Source organism: Micropterus salmoides, unplaced genomic scaffold, assembly GCF_014851395.1.
Source record: "Micropterus salmoides isolate LMB-PRFRI ecotype aquatic unplaced genomic scaffold, ASM1485139v1 Ms_hic_scaffold_3341, whole genome shotgun sequence".
Taxonomy (NCBI): domain Eukaryota; kingdom Metazoa; phylum Chordata; class Actinopteri; order Centrarchiformes; family Centrarchidae; genus Micropterus; species Micropterus salmoides.
In genome coordinates, this window is record NW_024042642.1 from 10,829 (window position 1) to 26,215 (window position 15,387).

The 15,387-nt window shown below is 45.2% G+C and overlaps 2 protein-coding genes across 2 annotated transcripts in view; both read right to left on the reverse strand.

Moving 5' to 3' along the window:
- Positions 1 to 212: 212 nt before the first annotated feature.
- Positions 213 to 2,044, reverse strand: LOC119884291 (G-protein coupled receptor 4-like). Its single transcript, XM_038694753.1, has 3 exons — positions 1,504 to 2,044; positions 869 to 1,056; positions 213 to 759 (listed from the first exon to the last, which is right to left on the reverse strand). Exons 1-3 carry the CDS (start codon positions 1,717 to 1,719, stop codon positions 258 to 260), a joined length of 906 nt encoding a protein of 301 aa, XP_038550681.1. The 5' UTR covers positions 1,720 to 2,044; the 3' UTR covers positions 213 to 257.
- An 11,576-nt stretch (positions 2,045 to 13,620) lies between these two features.
- LOC119884289 (lysophosphatidylserine lipase ABHD12-like) overlaps positions 13,621 to 15,387 on the reverse strand; it is a 28,089-nt gene continuing 26,322 nt past the window's right edge. The window contains exons 13-15 of the mRNA XM_038694751.1: positions 14,329 to 14,407; positions 14,025 to 14,152; positions 13,621 to 13,955 (exon numbers count right to left, since the gene is read on the reverse strand). Of these exons, the coding sequence (XP_038550679.1) occupies positions 13,916 to 13,955; positions 14,025 to 14,152; positions 14,329 to 14,407 (247 nt within the window). The 3' untranslated portion in view covers positions 13,621 to 13,915. The remainder of the gene's footprint in view (positions 13,956 to 14,024; positions 14,153 to 14,328; positions 14,408 to 15,387) is intronic.

A 15,387-nucleotide genomic window follows, 5' to 3' on the forward strand; every position in this document is an offset into this window, starting at 1 on the left:
GTTGAAGCCATCACAGCGAACCAGAGCAAGTTGACCAAAACATTTCCCAGCAGCCACTTCTCCCACAGCAGAGTCCAAACAGTGCTTCCTGTTCTCTACAGTTAGGTGTCTTATTGGAAATGGTCTCAGTAGATGACAGGATCTGTCTCGTCTCTATCCTTTCTATTGGCCTCCATTTCTCCTCCTGTTTCCTCCCCTTTCTCTCTCTCCCTCTTTCTCTGCCTACATGAAGCTGACTGTGGAAATGTTGTCATCATTCATACTGATGGACTGCTGATATCATTGCTGTCCATTCTGCAGCAACACACAGAGGCCAAAAGCTTGTCTATGGTCCCTTTCCTCATGAAGACATACAGGAACGAGTCTGCAAGAGGATTCAGACTGAGGAAGATGAGAGACAGGAGGTCAATGGTCAGGTCATTGTTTATGTATGATTCTATCAGTAACCAAATGATGTCTGGCAGGAACAGCAGAGTGTAAATAAGCAGCACCAGAACCAAAATTCCCACAATTCGTCGTTTTTCATCAGAGGGGACCGAGATGGAAGCAGACAGGGCTTTGAGGGTCCCAACCAGGAAGAATATTAACAGAGGGAAGGGAAGGAGGAGGAGGACGGCAAAGAGTGTGATTGGGACATCAGTGAAATAGTAAGAGACGATACAGACAGCAGAAAGGACCCAGACCAGGACACAGACCACCACAGAGGTCTTGATGGTTCGTCTGCAGCGGTACCACAGTGGGTGGGCGATGACCAAATACCTGTAATACAAGACGGACACAAAGTCTTTGAGGAGCTTCAGAGTTATAAACTAATATAATGTTCAGACACAGAAGGAGCTCCACACATACTGGATAGACAGATAGATACCTTTCCAGGGAGATGCAGACCATGAAGTAAACACTGGCAAACAGAGCAGAGAGGTAAATAAATATGAAGATATTCTTTATCCTCCAAACCACATTTGGTGCCACCTGAACGATCATGCAGCAGAACTGAAGGATGTCAGTAATGAGGAGGTTGATGAGGTAGATGGGAGCAACATGTTCACTTCTCACCTGCAGGAAAACATTGGTAAAAGTCAACAAGCAGTTGGAAACATGTTGTGAAGTCCACCTCCTCCCAAATCTGTCATCTTGCTCTGCCCAGCAGCTGCAGTCAGAGCCATTTCTGACTTTTTCATCCAACAGAAATCTCAGATATGACCCACTGGCCAATCACTGCAGGAACAAGACTAAGGGCCAGATTTCCTGCAGCTTCTGCAGTTTAACTGGAATGGAGCTACACATGGAAACTGCATGTGTTTAGGGTCCAATCAGCTTCATGGACATTTGAATTCTGGAGTCAATTATTCCTGTCAGGTTATAGATCATTCCAAGCCTTTGTCCCAGCCCCCTGACACCTAGCCCCCAAACCAGATCCAGATCCTTTACAGACAGACAGACTGTAGGACAGACACACCACACAGACAGGAAATAAATAACTCTCAGTCAGAATGTACATACCATAGAATAAAGAGCATAGATGGCCACCAGGGTCAGAGGAAGGCCGACAGCAATGATTATGTATGTGACCACATCTCTGATGAAATAAAGTTCATTGAGCTCGTTGTTATTCTGGTAGTTGGAGGTGATGTTGCTGTAATTCTGGTAGTCAGTGGTGGTGTCGCTGTAATCGTAGCTTTGGTCCTGTGAGCTGCTGTTAATGTAGAGACCTTCCATTCTTCAGAGTGAAACCTGTTGTTTGAGAGATCAGGTTATTACACTGACTGTAACCCGTCTTCGGTTCAGAACTCTCTCCTCCTGAGACTTTTCTTCAACAAAAACTCTTCTGCATCTCAGCTGAAAAACGTCTCTATAAATACCTCTGAGAGGATTAATGTTGGCTCAGAACAATACACAGAATAATAGTAATATTAAGAAGAAGAAGAATGTGTAAGCATGTTCTAGATATCTGGACTCCAGCAGTATACCTTTCTATTTTATAGATTTCATACTTCATTGTTAATGCTCTCTCTCATTTCATCATTTAGTTGAACTGGTTTAACTAACTGGTTTAAGCTCAGTATTCTGTCCACCTCCAGCCCAAAGCTGTTTAATTCGCTCTACATAGAAGAAAAAAGGAATCTGACTAAATGTACCTGTAAAAGCTGCCAGACCCCCTGAATGAGTTCCTCCACCAGATGTTTTGTCCTCTGCAGCCAAAGTTCAAATATGTCCAGTGACAACATGCAGCAGGGTGACGATGATCTACAGCTGCTCTTCTGAGACAAAGGAGTGGCAGGAATATGGAAATGATGCTTCACACAAATAGACACATAGAGAAGGTTGGCAGGACAAAGAACCGTCACACGCCAACATTTATTTGACTAAGAAATGTGCAGTGACCCGCTCACGCTAACTGGCCACAGGGGAGGTGATGGCGCACACGCCTTTGCTGTGAGAGACCGGGGTTCAATTCCCCACTGGGACACGTCCTCCACTGTGTCCCTGAGCGAGACACTTAACCCCTCGTTGCTCCAGAGGCGTGCGATCTCTGTCAGATACAGCAGCTGTGAGTCTCTTTGGATAAACGTCAGCTGAATGAATAAATGTGAAGCTGTCACACCTGTTGATGTTTTCTTCTGCTCTAAAGGATTTAAAATGTATCTTAATAATGATGCTGGTTACGTTTCATAAACAGCTCCCTGCTGACACAGAAGCGTGTTCTTTAGTGCTGATGAGAGGTGATTACTGCAGCCGCTTAATCAAGACTTCAGATCGAGATTGAGGTACAGGAGCTTTGTTCTGGGACGCTGTCTTCTGGCCCTTTGGGGCGGAGGTATCTTCATTCACAGAATCTGCTCATTTACACATGAAGGTGAATCAGGAGAAACTGCAGGCCGACACATTCACTGCGTCTAACAACACAAACACACAGCAGGTGAAACGTCACCATGTTTCAGCAGCGACTGAGAAACACGCAGACCTCCGGTCCAGACCGGGAGACTTCAGACGGGGTTTGAGACCCAACATGGCGTTGAGCACAGGTGAGGCTGGGCTACCTGTGGGTCAAAGGTCAGGCTAGTTCCAGAAGTCAGGTGGTGACTGAGTGAATCTGTGAACGTGTTAGTATCAAGGAAAGAAGGAAAGGAGCAGGTCTCTCAGTGTCTATCAGAAACTGTTACCTCACTGCCACACAGCAGACGCAGGCAGATGGACGCAGCTGGCTTGGTGTTGGACAGTTTGTGGTTATTGTGTCCACGCGTTCAGCAGCAGCACTCTGTGGGTGGCTGATGGCAGCTGGACTAGTTTCACTTATCAGAGGGAAAAACTTCAACCATTTACTGAACACATCAACAACAACAAGACCGGATTTCAGTTTAGACCGTCCTGGGAGAAGTTGGAGAACCCCTTTGGAAACCCAGTCTCTCTGTCCCACCATCCCCCTTTAGCTTAATAAGGAAGTAGGTTCTTTGGTAGGAAAGGGCTTGACATCAGGGCCCTGCCATACTTTACCTGAGACTTTCAGTACCAGGATCTACGTTTGAAGGAACTAAGAGGAAGTGGCGGCAGAGGACGCTGGCGAGGCCGGTCAGCTCACAGAGCGCTCTGGTCCCACAGACCTCTGCAGCCAACGCAGCAGAAACTCCAGCAATGTTCTCCTGCAGCGATTCTGTCTTTCCATGCTGAGTAATGTTGAAACATTTCAACTTAATAGCTGGTGAGAGTCACGTAGAACATAACGTTGGAGCAGTATCGTGCGGCGTTGCTATGACTACCAGCTACATTGAGGGGGTAACATCTGCAATGGGAAACAGAGGACGGCGGCCAGAAGAGATCTGAGATGAGTGGAGTTGAGCTGCTACCAGCAATGGAGAAACGCAATAGCTTGCTTTTGTTGTTTGGGTCATACATTTGTTGGGAAATGATATGTGAGGAGGAAAATGTTGTGTGTTAACTGGTGATGTAAAATAACTTATTTCTGGGGACAATAAAGTCTAACAGGTGGACAACCTGCTTGACCCAAAGTCAGAAGACAGCCTGAACATCCTAGAACAATGCTCCACACCTCAAATCACTCCAGTAGATGGACAAGATTCCCGCTGATGTGGCTGCAGTACGGCCTCACATCACATCTAAAGAACATGTCCACACATCACAGGAAGTGCTGTTATCTTAATGTCTGCTGGTTTATTAAATATGAAATAAGAAAACAATCAGCTCTCCTGCTGTAAACTTTGTTTTATACACAGACAACAGGTGTGACAGCAGAACGGATCATAAACAACAAAGAAGCAGAACAAACCGCAAAACAGCCTCAAACTGGATCTGTTAAATATCTAGATGTTATCTAAATGTGTCTTTGCTCTGTTGTTCTGATGGACTTTACAGACACTGTGACCTTCATTTCTTTAGCAGCAGCTTTGTATGCAAAGCACAAAGCATCAAACTGTATATAGAACTCAAGCAGGTCTTTGTTGTCACGCAGCTTTCAAAGGGACATTTTCTTACATCACCTGTTTTTCTGTATGGAAAGATTTTATAAGAAAACATGATGCTGGACTGGAGGTGTGCAGCATACTGCGGTTAAACCAGTTACAAGTCACTTCATTCACTTGGAAGTGGTCCGAGACCAAAGAAATATACCCCTTCAAGGTGGACCGGAGAGCGTTGGTTTGGTCCACTAGAGTTTGGGTCCGGTGTTCGACCCGCCCTTAGAAACAGTGTAAAACAGCTGTGAGTCATTTCCCCCTACAGAAACAGATTTTTCTGAATCTGAGCAGGAACGCCGTTCCCTCTCGACTGTTCCTCCCAGAACAGCGTTCCCGTGTGTTTCCCTCCATTTCCTCCTTTAAAGAGCTTTTCCCTGAAACCAGCTGCCTGCTGCTGCTGAAAACGACACTAATGAGGCTGAACTGCACAGGGAAAGTTGAGAGGATGTCAACAACAACAGCTTGGCCTTTTTGGACTGTGCCGTACACGTTACCCAACGCAAGGCCCACACAGGAGGGCCAACTCCTCAGGCCAAGACGCAGCAGTTTACCCACATCTGAAGGACAAGGGGAACTCTTTCAATGACAACTAGGTTCATGTTCTGGATAGGGAGGACAGATGGTTTGAAAGAGGAATGAAAGACGCCATTTAGGTAGAAGAACCATCTCTCAACAGGGGCCAAGTTTAAGACTTCACCCTGCTGTCCTTTCATCCCTTCAGAGGGACCACCTGAGGCCAAACCCTCACATTTGGCCACAGGTGAGAAAGCCGACAAGGGTCGATCAGATCTGGCCTCAGGTGACTCTAACGACCATAACAGCTGTTGTTACAGCAGCCAGGAGCCCTAACGACCCAAGTGGTCTCCATCACCATCACTTTGGTCTCTCTACCTTCAGTGGACAGACTTGTTTGTGGCGTGCCAGGTTTAGCACATTGTTTTGTCTGAATATGAAAAGTATCTCCAGGAACACGTCCGGAGGACAAAACAGACTCTGGTGAAGGAAACCCATTGTTGTGGTCCTGGGAATGCAAATGAATATGCAAAGTGTGACTAGCTGTCCCTTCTGAACCATCTCGTGCTGATGTGAGCTTATGTTACGCCCCAGCCTGAGGCAGCTCTGTGGGGCCGACAACACTGAACCAAACCAACCACAGAAAAACAGCCAAATCCATTTGATTTATTAAGATAAGACGTACAAACATCCAAGATACTAAATCAAGAAGAGCACAACGTCAAACAGAAAGTCCAGGCTGAGAGGCAGCAAGACCAGCAGTCCTGATTCAAAAAGCCCCCACATTCTGATGCTGGAGCTTTTAAAGACCTCCTTCCCAGCTCAGGTGGACCTCATTCTGCAGTCAGAAGTTGTCCACCCGGGGCAGAACTAGAGGACAGAAGAGGAAAGGGGACAAACAGCACAGAAACACATCCAGCTGTAACATCTGAGTTGAATTAGTTGGACATTAGAGTTGTTAGACATTGTGAATGTGCCCATGTTCATTTTTCTGCAATCTCATTTACTGTCCGCAGCCCTTCACTCCCCCTTGTCGTGAGACAGGAATTCTCCCATTTGTACTTCTATTCTGGGCATGAGTCTGCCAAGGGCCGCTCAAGTTGGTCGTAACATCCCTGTTGTCATATCGCACAGGCCTGCCAAGTCATACCATAAATCTGTGCACGCTAACACTGCAAACATTAATACTTTAATCATGATCCAGAACAAAACCTCTACTCTAGCTTCAGTGTCAGGTCCACAATCTCTGGAGGCAATATCACCTTCCATAGACATCTCTATCAGACACCATATTCCCATCTATTGGTCACCTCGCTCTCTCCCTGCTAAAGCAAGCAGGAGTAAATGTCAAAAACCTCCTTCCACTGAAATATTGTGGTGACACGACAGATTTGCCTTATTAAACGCTCGTTCTCTATCAAATAAGACCTTTATTGTAAATAATTATTTTACATCTCATCATTTGGATTTTTATTTGTAACAGAGACCTGGCTAAATGTCGGTGATCTCTGTCCTCCCCAGTGTAGCTTTCTAAACTCCCCAAGGACCATCGGTCGAGGAGGAGGCTTAGCTACTGTTTTAAAAACTGTATACTCCACCTTTGAGGTGCAAATTTTAAATATTAACATCCCTGCCCCAATCCTATGCGCACTGGTGTATAGGCCTCCTAAAACTAACAGTAACTTCATTAAAGAGTTTTCTGATCTCTTGACATTTATGGCTTCCCGCTCTGACAAACTGCTCATCATAGGGGATTTCAGTATTCATATCTGTTGCATCGAAACCGAGTTTTTACTTCTCGCTGATTCTTTCGGTCGAACACAGTCTGTATCAGGTCCAACTCATCAGAAGGGTCATTCACTTGATCTTGTATTATCATGCCGTTTTTCTGTCTCCAACGTTGAAATTACTGCTACTGGTGTCTCTGACCATCTCGTGGTTATGTTCAATTCCACTTTACCATGTCCCCTTCCCACCCCTATCCAGCCTCATTCCCTCGGCCGATCTATTAACCCAGACACAGCCGCACGCTTCTCCAACATCTTCGTGCACACTTATTTACCTCAGATCTCAGATGCCGTATCTTCGAACACAACACTGAGGAACTAGTCACTCTCTTTACCTCATCCTGCTCTGGCACACTGGAATGTGTAGCTCAATTAAAACAAAAAAAAACAAGGCAAACATTGTTGGTACCTCATGGCTCAATGATTCCACTCGGGCTTTTAGACGTGATTGCAGAAGGGCAGAGCGCAAATGGAAAAAAGACAAACTCCAGGTCAAATCCTAAGAAACTGCTTAAAACATTACCAAAGTGCTGTTAAGTCAGCTAAGGTACAATATTATGCTGACTGACTTAACAATAATGCCCATAAAGCTAATATACTGTTCAAAGTACTACTGATCCCTTGGCGTTGCTGACGTACTGCGGTAAGTGTGTCGACTCATTTCTGTTTCCGGTGCTTGTGTGTTGGTACCGTGTTGTGCTGCTCTCGCTAAATAAAAGTTACATTTGTTAGATTACAGCGGCCAACTGTTCGCTAAACACTTATTCTTTACAGTAATTTTGCCAAAGCACTCACAGTTCTTTCCATCTTTTAGTGACTGCTGTTCAATCTCATAGTTGTTCTAAAGTTTTGGTAGCTGACGCTACAGTACTTTAGCTTAGCCGTTAGCGACTTTAGCTTAGTTTAGCTCATCTCATCACGCCTGGATTATTGCAACAGCCTTTTCACCTGTTTAACCCAAAAATCTATTGATCGACTCCAGACTGTCCAGAACTCAGCTGCCAGGCTTTTAACCAGAACAAAGAAATATGACCACATTACTCCTATTTTAGCTTCATTACACTGGCTCCCAGTATGTTTTAGAATTGACTTTAAAATTCTATTGATCACTTTTAAAGCTCTTCATGGCCTCTCGCCTTGTTATATTTCTGAACTTTTAGTCCCATACGCACCAGCACGTACCTTGAGATCCTCTGGCAGAGGTCTGTTGTCTGTTCCAGAGTCTCGACTGAAAACTAAAGGGGACAGAGCGTTTGCTGTCAGGGCCCCGAGGCTCTGGAACAGCCTGCCCGAGGAAATCAGGTCGGCTGAGTCAGTGAACTCTTTTAAGTCCCTTCTTAAAACATACTTTTATAGGAGAGCTTTTCACGATCTTATTTGACTTTATTTCATCCCTTTTATTTTATTCTATTTTACTAACCAGAATGGCCTGAGTTAGCCTCTGGGAGCCGTCCCCCGGCATCTCCTGTGCAGCCAGGAAGGGGGGGCTGGGTGACTGTCCGAAGGAGGAATAGTCGTAAGCATTCAAAGTCCACGGGGCATCATCAACCTGTTAAGGTTTCTAACAGATTTTCCCCACTCAGCGACACACCCGCTGAGAAACCAACTCTGATCATTGGCAGCTCCATTTTGAGAAACGTGAATTTAGCGAAGCCAGCGGCCATAGTTAAGTGCATCCCTGGGGCCAGAGCGGGCGACAGTGAGTCTTATTTGAAACTGCTGGCTAAGGATAAACGTAAATACAGTAAGATTGTTATTCACGTCGGCGGTAATGACTCCCGGTTACGCCAATCGGAGGTCACTAAGATTAATGTTGGGTTAGGGGTGAGTCGCAGTCTAACACACTTCTCTGCTCCTCCATTTCAGGAGTTACTTAGTGAAAATCCTATAGTGACGGTGTCTGCCCCCCGACCATCGAAATTATTTAAATCAAAGGTAAACAGAAGAGGAGCTGTGCATAAAAACCTCATAAACATTAAAACCACAAGAGCAATAGTGCAAACGAATAGGAGAGTTAAATGTGGACTCTTAAACATCAGATCTCTCTCTTCTAAAGGTGTACTAGTAAATGAACTAATATCAGATTATGATATTGATTTATTTGGTCTTACTGAAACCTGGCTGGGTGATGGAGAATATGTTAGCCTAAATGAATCCACCCCTCCCAGTCATATTAATACTCACATTCCTCGAGGCACAGGCCGAGGAGGTGGAGTTGCAGCTATCTTCGACTCTAGCCTACTAATCAGCTCTAAACCTAAACTAAACTATAACTCATTTGAAAGTCTTGTTCTTAGTCTTTCGCACCCAAGTTGGAAATCACTGCAACCAATTCTTTTGTTATAGTGTACCGAGCACCTGGCCCGTATTCTGAATTCTTATCTGAATTTGCAGAGTTTTTGTCAACTTTAGTCCTTAAAACGGACAAAGTTATTATTGTAGGGGATTTTAATATTCACGTGGATGTTGAGAATGACAGCTTCAGTACTGCGTTTATCTCTCTGTTAGATTCCATCGGCTTCTCTCAGAGTGTTCATGAACCGACTCACTGTTTTAACCACACCCTCGACCTTGTTTGGTATATGGTATTGAAATTGAACATTTAGTGGTGTTCCCACAGAATCCCTCTTATCCGACCACTGTTTATAACTTTTGAGTTTGTATTGCTGAACTACTCGCCATTGGGCAAAAATTTCTATACAAGATGTCTGTCTGATAGTGCTGTAGCTAAATTTAAGGATGCGATTCCATCAGCTCTAAATACATTATCTAGTCACAAAGTAACGGAGGACTCCTATGCTAATTTCAGTCCCTCCCAAATCGATCATCTTGTTGATAGTGCTGCAGGCTCGCTGCGAATGACACTCGACTCTGTAGCCCCTCTAAAAAAAAATACTAAAACAAAGACGGTTAGCTCCATGGTATAATACTGAAACTCGCAAATTAAAGCAAATATCGCGGAAACTTGAGAGGAATTGGCGTTCCACCAAACTGGAAAATTCTCGTTTAATTTGGCAAGATAGTCTTAAAACTTATAGGAAGGCCCTCCGTAATGCCAGAGCAGCGTACTACTCGTCATTAATAGAGGAAAATAGGAACAACCCCAGGTTTCTTTTCAGCACTGTAGCCAGGCTGACAGAGAGTCACAGCTCTATTGAGCCAAGTATTCCCATAGCTCTCAGTAGTTACGATTTCATGAGCTTCTTTAATGATAAAATTCTAGCTATTAGAGACAAAATTCACCAAGACCTGCCCTCAACTGGCACCAACTTATCTCTAACTCAGGAACCTTAGAAACAGCTGTAGAACCAGATATATGTTTAGACTGTTTTGCTTCCCTCAATCTTTACCAACTAACTTCAATAATTTCTTCATCTAAACCATCAACCTGCCTCTTAGACCCCATCCCGACTAGGTTGCTTAAAGATGTTTTACCCTTAGTCAGCACTTCTATGCTAGATGTGATCAATCTATCTCTATCAACAGGCTATGTACCACAGTACTTTAAAGTAGCTGTAATTAAACCTCTTTGAAAAAGCCCAAACTTGATCCGGATGTTTTAGCCAACTATAGACCTATATCTAACCTTCCATTTCTCTCTAAGGTTCTGGAGAAAGCAGTTGCTAAACAGCTGTGTGACTTTCTACAGAGCAATAGTTTATTTGAGGATTTTCAGTCAGGATTTAGAGCTCATCATAGCACAGAGACAGCACTGGTGAAAATTACTAACGACCTCCTTATTGCATCAGACAAAGGACTTGTCTCTGTACTGGTTTTATTAGATCTTAGTGCTGCATTTGATACCATTGACCATCAGATCCTATTGCAGAGACTGGAATATTTCATTGGCATTAAAGGAACCGCTCTAAGCTGGTTTAAGTCCTATTTATCAGATCGATTTCAGTTTGTACATGTTAACGATGAGTCCTCCATGCATGCCAAAGTTACTCATGGAGTTCCTCAAGGATCTGTCCTCGGACCAATCCTCTTCACTTTATATATGCTTCCTTTAGGCAATATTATCAGGAAACATTCCATAAGCTTTCATTGTTATGCAGATGATACTCAGTTATATCTATCGATCAACCAGATGAAACTCATCAGTTAGCTAAACTTCAAATGTGCCTTCAGGATGTTAAAACCTGGATGACCTGTAATTTTCTAATGTTAAACTCAGATAAAACTGAAGTTATTGCTCTGGGGCCCAAGCACCTCCGTGACGCATTATCTAAAGATATAGTTTCCCTGGATGGCATCGCCCTGGCCTCCAGCACCACTGTGAGGAATCTTGGAGTTATCTTTGATCAGTACATGTCGTTTAAGTCTCACATTAAGCAAATTTCAAGGACCGCCTTTTTTCACCTACGTAATATTGCGAAAATCAGGAACATCCTGTCTAAAAATGATGCAGAAAAACTAGTCCATGCATTTGTTACTTCTAGGCTGGATTACTGCAATTCCTTATTATCAGGCTGCTCGAAAAAGTCCATTAAGACTCTTCAGCTGATCCAGAATGCTGCAGCACGTGTTCTGACAGGAACCAGGAAAAAGATCATATTTCTCCTGTTTTAGCTTCTTGCATTGGCTTCCAGTAAAATCCAGAATAGAATTTAAAATCATTCTTCTTACCTACAAAGCTCTTAATGGTCAGGCACCATCTTATCTTAAAGAGCTCATAGTATCTTACTACCCCACCAGAGCACTGCGCTCCCAGAATGCAGGGTTACTTGTGGTTCCTAGAGTCTCCAAAAGTAGACTAGGAGCCAGAGCGTTCAGCTATCAAGCTCCTCTCCTGTGGAACCAGGTTCCAGTTTGGGTTCAGGAGGCAGACACCATCTCCACATTTAAGAGTAGGCTTAAGACTTTCCTCTTTGATAAAGCTTATAGTTAGGGCTGGCTCAGGTGAGTCCTGAACCATCCCTTAGTTATGCTGCTATAGGCCTAGACTGCCGGGGGATTTCCCATGATGCACTGAGCTCCTCTCTCCTCTACTTTCTCTCCCTCTGTATGCAACCTCATCCCATTATTGCATGTTACTAACACAACTTCTCCCCTTTCTGGTAGTCTTGTGCTTTCTCGTCCCTCTCCTCTCTCCTCCTATCACTTCCTGCAGGTGTTTCTGGCTCTGGAGCTGTGGAGTCTGGATCTGTGGTTGCGGGTCACCTGCTGCCCCCGTGTTCCTGCTCGACACCCTCTGCTGCAACGACTATTGTTACTAGTCCTATTGTTATTATTGTTATTATAATCATTAACATTACGGCTGTTACCATTGACACTACTATAAATATCTGTACCATTTTTCATTTAGTCTATAGCAACATCACCTTTACTGTCTGTACCTCTGTGTGTATATTGTGTAGGATGCCCTCTTATTCTGGCGATAATTAACAGTTCCTCAACCAATGACCTTGTCCCCTCCAGTTTTAAACATGCAACCCCTTTTAAAGCAGCCTTGACTCCAGTGATCACAGCAGCTATAGGCCCATCTCCATGCTACCATTTATCTCCTGTTGTGGTGGCAGCCCGGCTGACGGAGTGTCCTGTTTAGTTATCATTCTGTTGCCTGTCTCTCTGTGTCTCCTCCTCACCCCTGCTTGTTCTCTCTCTCCCTCTCTCTGCTCCTGAGCCCGGCTGACGGTCCACACCTGCACCTCATCGGCAGCCTCCTCCGCCCGCCACACCTGCCAGCCATCATTCCACCCCTGTTAGTATTTCAACCACGGTTCTCCACACAATCTCCGCTTGATCGTCGTTGCTCCTGACCTGGTGCTACTGCTCTACTCAAGCCCCAGAGAATTCTGTAGAATCTCTATTTCCCTGTTCTCAGTTTGCCAGTCTTACCCTGTCTGGCGTCCTCCTGGCTCCCCCTCGCCCCTCGCTCCTCGCCAGTCAGCCTGCCACCACACCCCTTCTGCCTTTCCTCAGGTCAGTTCTCCCGGGCCTCCTCTCCTCCTCGGTCCTCTGCTCGCCTCAGCCTCCTCTGCCCCACCTGCTCCTTGGTTCTCCGTGCCCGCGTTCCCCGGCGTCCACCTCTCCTCACCTCCTCGCCCTCGCCTTGTCCCTTAATAAATCCTGAGCGTTGCGTTTGGGTCCGTTCTGTCCTGACTCACAACAATTTCCAAGATTTTAGAAAAAGTTGTCTTTGGTTTACATCCTACCTGAGAGAAAGCATGTTTACTGTCAGAATGGGAAATTGTTCATCATCTCCTGCTGCTCGATTTTAGGCCCCCTCTTATTTTCTCTTTACATGCTTCCTCTTGGTACTATTTTTGAGAAGTACAATATTTTGTATTATTGTTACGCGGATGATACACAGTTCTACATACCAGTTACACCTGACAGCACTCACTCTCTCTCTTAAACTAAAATTTCAGAGGCGAGCGGACGAGACGTGTGAAGGCCTCAGTGGGGTAGCTGCCATTACAGACGATGTCTTGGAGCACAGGAGCAGCGCTCAGGTAGATCCTCCTGTTTCCTGAACCACACAGAGCGGACCAAGATGGTGATCCGCAACACGGCCGCCTCCGGAAAGTTCTCCAGCTGAAGAATCTCCCAGGAGGCCGGCGAGATCTGGGGAGTCCAACCCTCCTCCCTGAAGATCCCACAGTCACCTCCCGTACCTGCAGCCAAGTACCGGGTCAGAACCAAAACATTTAGCTTTGCTGGGGTTTCTGTCTCGCTCTCAGCTCTCCTGCTGCTAAAGCTAACGTCACAACAGGACAGCTGGATGTCTGAGGACGTTACTGACACCAACATCACGGCTGGCGTCATGTAGTTTTTATAAACTCATCTTAGACACAGTCTTTGTGCTTCTGCTGCCCAACAGTAAGTAGACCGAACAAAACAACTTAAAACAAGAAATCTTTAATTCATAATTCAAGTCATAACAGGCCTTCAAACTGAGAAGTCATTTCAAAACAAGTCAGAAGTAAAAGAAAATGACACAGATGGTCAAGAATGGAGCTCAGTGCAGGATCAAACCAGAGGCGTCTTCACGTCTCTGATCGGCGTCTTCCTCGTCACGCCACAGTGATAAAAGTCACCAGTCTCCATGGTAACCCCGTGTTGGTGTGACGCAGAAAGACAAAGGAATGATGTGTTCATGCGAGAATGTTCGGTCCGACCGGGAAACCGTCTTCAGCCTTAATCCTCCATCGGTTGGTGAGCTGTGCCGAGGAAATCACTGCACACAGAGCAGGTGGAACGTCAGAACCAGAACCAGCTGTTCTAAACACTGAAGTACAGCAGGTACCTGAGGATGTTTGGCAGCTCCGGGCTCCTGTAGATGAACTTGTGCTTGTAGGCCAGAGAGGAGGAGAAAGGGACGAACTGGACCTTGTGACCGCTGAGGCTCTTAGACTGGGAGGCCATGTTGTAGAGCTGCAGGAGGAGGGTGGGGTTAAAGTCTAATTTCTGTATTTAATTACTATAAAAAAGTATTGCGGTCTCGTAAAAGTCTAATTTGTTTAATAACTCGAGAATACTGAGGTCACAGTATTTCATTACTGTATAAAGTACTGCGTTCACAGTATTTATTAACTGAACCGGTCTCTTACCTTCTTGCCCAGGTGGAAAGGAACCACGCTGTCGTCCTCGGCGTGGAGGATCAGCACAGGACAGGAGATGTGATTCACGCTGCAGACAGGTACACATTACTGCGTTACTGTCAAAGGTCAAGGAGCGTTCTGAGGTTCAACAGCTCTCATCACTAAAGGTCAAAGGTTAGTGAGCGTTCTGAGGTTCAACAGCTCTCATCACTAAAGGTCAAAGGTCAGTGAGTGTTCTGAGGTTCCGCAGTTCTACATCACTAAAGGTCAGTGAGCGTTCCACTAAAAGATCTTTAAGGTTCTGAGGTTCCGCAGCTCTCATCACTAAAGGTCAAAGGTCAGTGAGCGTTCTGAGGTTCAACAGCTCTCATCACTAAAGGTCAAAGGTCAGTGAGCGTTTCACTAAAGGATCCTTAAGGTTCTGAGGTTCAACAGCTCTACATCACTAAAGGTCAAAGGTCAGTGAGTGTTCTGAGGTTCAACAGCTCTCATCACTAAAGGTCAAAGGTTAGTGAGCGTTCTGAGGTTCAACAGCTCTCATCACTAAAGGTCAAAGGTCAAGGAGCGTTCTGAGGTTCAACAGCTCTCATCACTAAAGGTCAAAGGTTAGTGAGCGTTCTGAGGTTCAACAGCTCTCATCACTAAAGGTCAAAGGTCAGTGAGCGTTCTGAGGTTCAACAGCTCTCATCACTAAAGGTCAAAGGTCAGTGAGCGTTCTGAGGTTCAACAGCTCTCATCACTAAAGGTCAAAGGTCAAGGAGCGTTCTGAGGTTCAACAGCTCTCATCACTAAAGGTCAAAGGTTAGTGAGCGTTCTGAGGTTCAACAGCTCTCATCACTAAAGGTCAAAGGTCAGTGAGCGTTCTGAGGTTCAACAGCTCTCATCACTAAAGGTCAAAGGTTAGTGAGCGTTCTGAGGTTCAACAGCTCTCATCACTAAAGGTCAAAGGTCAAGGAGCGTTCTGAGGTTCAACAGCTCTCATCACTAAAGGTCAAAGGTTAGTGAGCGTTCTGAGGTTCAACAGCTCTCATCACTAAAGGTCAAAGGTCAGTGAGTGTTCTGAGGTTC

Coding starts and splice junctions, on each gene's coding strand:
- LOC119884291 (XM_038694753.1), bottom strand. CDS start 1,719: ATGGAAGGTCTCTACATTAACAGCAGCTCACAGGACCAAAGCTACGAT. Junction 1,057..1,503: donor TCTATGCTCTTTATTCTATG/GTATGTACATTC, acceptor GTTTTCCTGCAG/GTGAGAAGTGAACATGTTGC. Junction 760..868: donor GTCTGCATCTCCCTGGAAAG/GTATCTATCTGT, acceptor CTTGTATTACAG/GTATTTGGTCATCGCCCACC.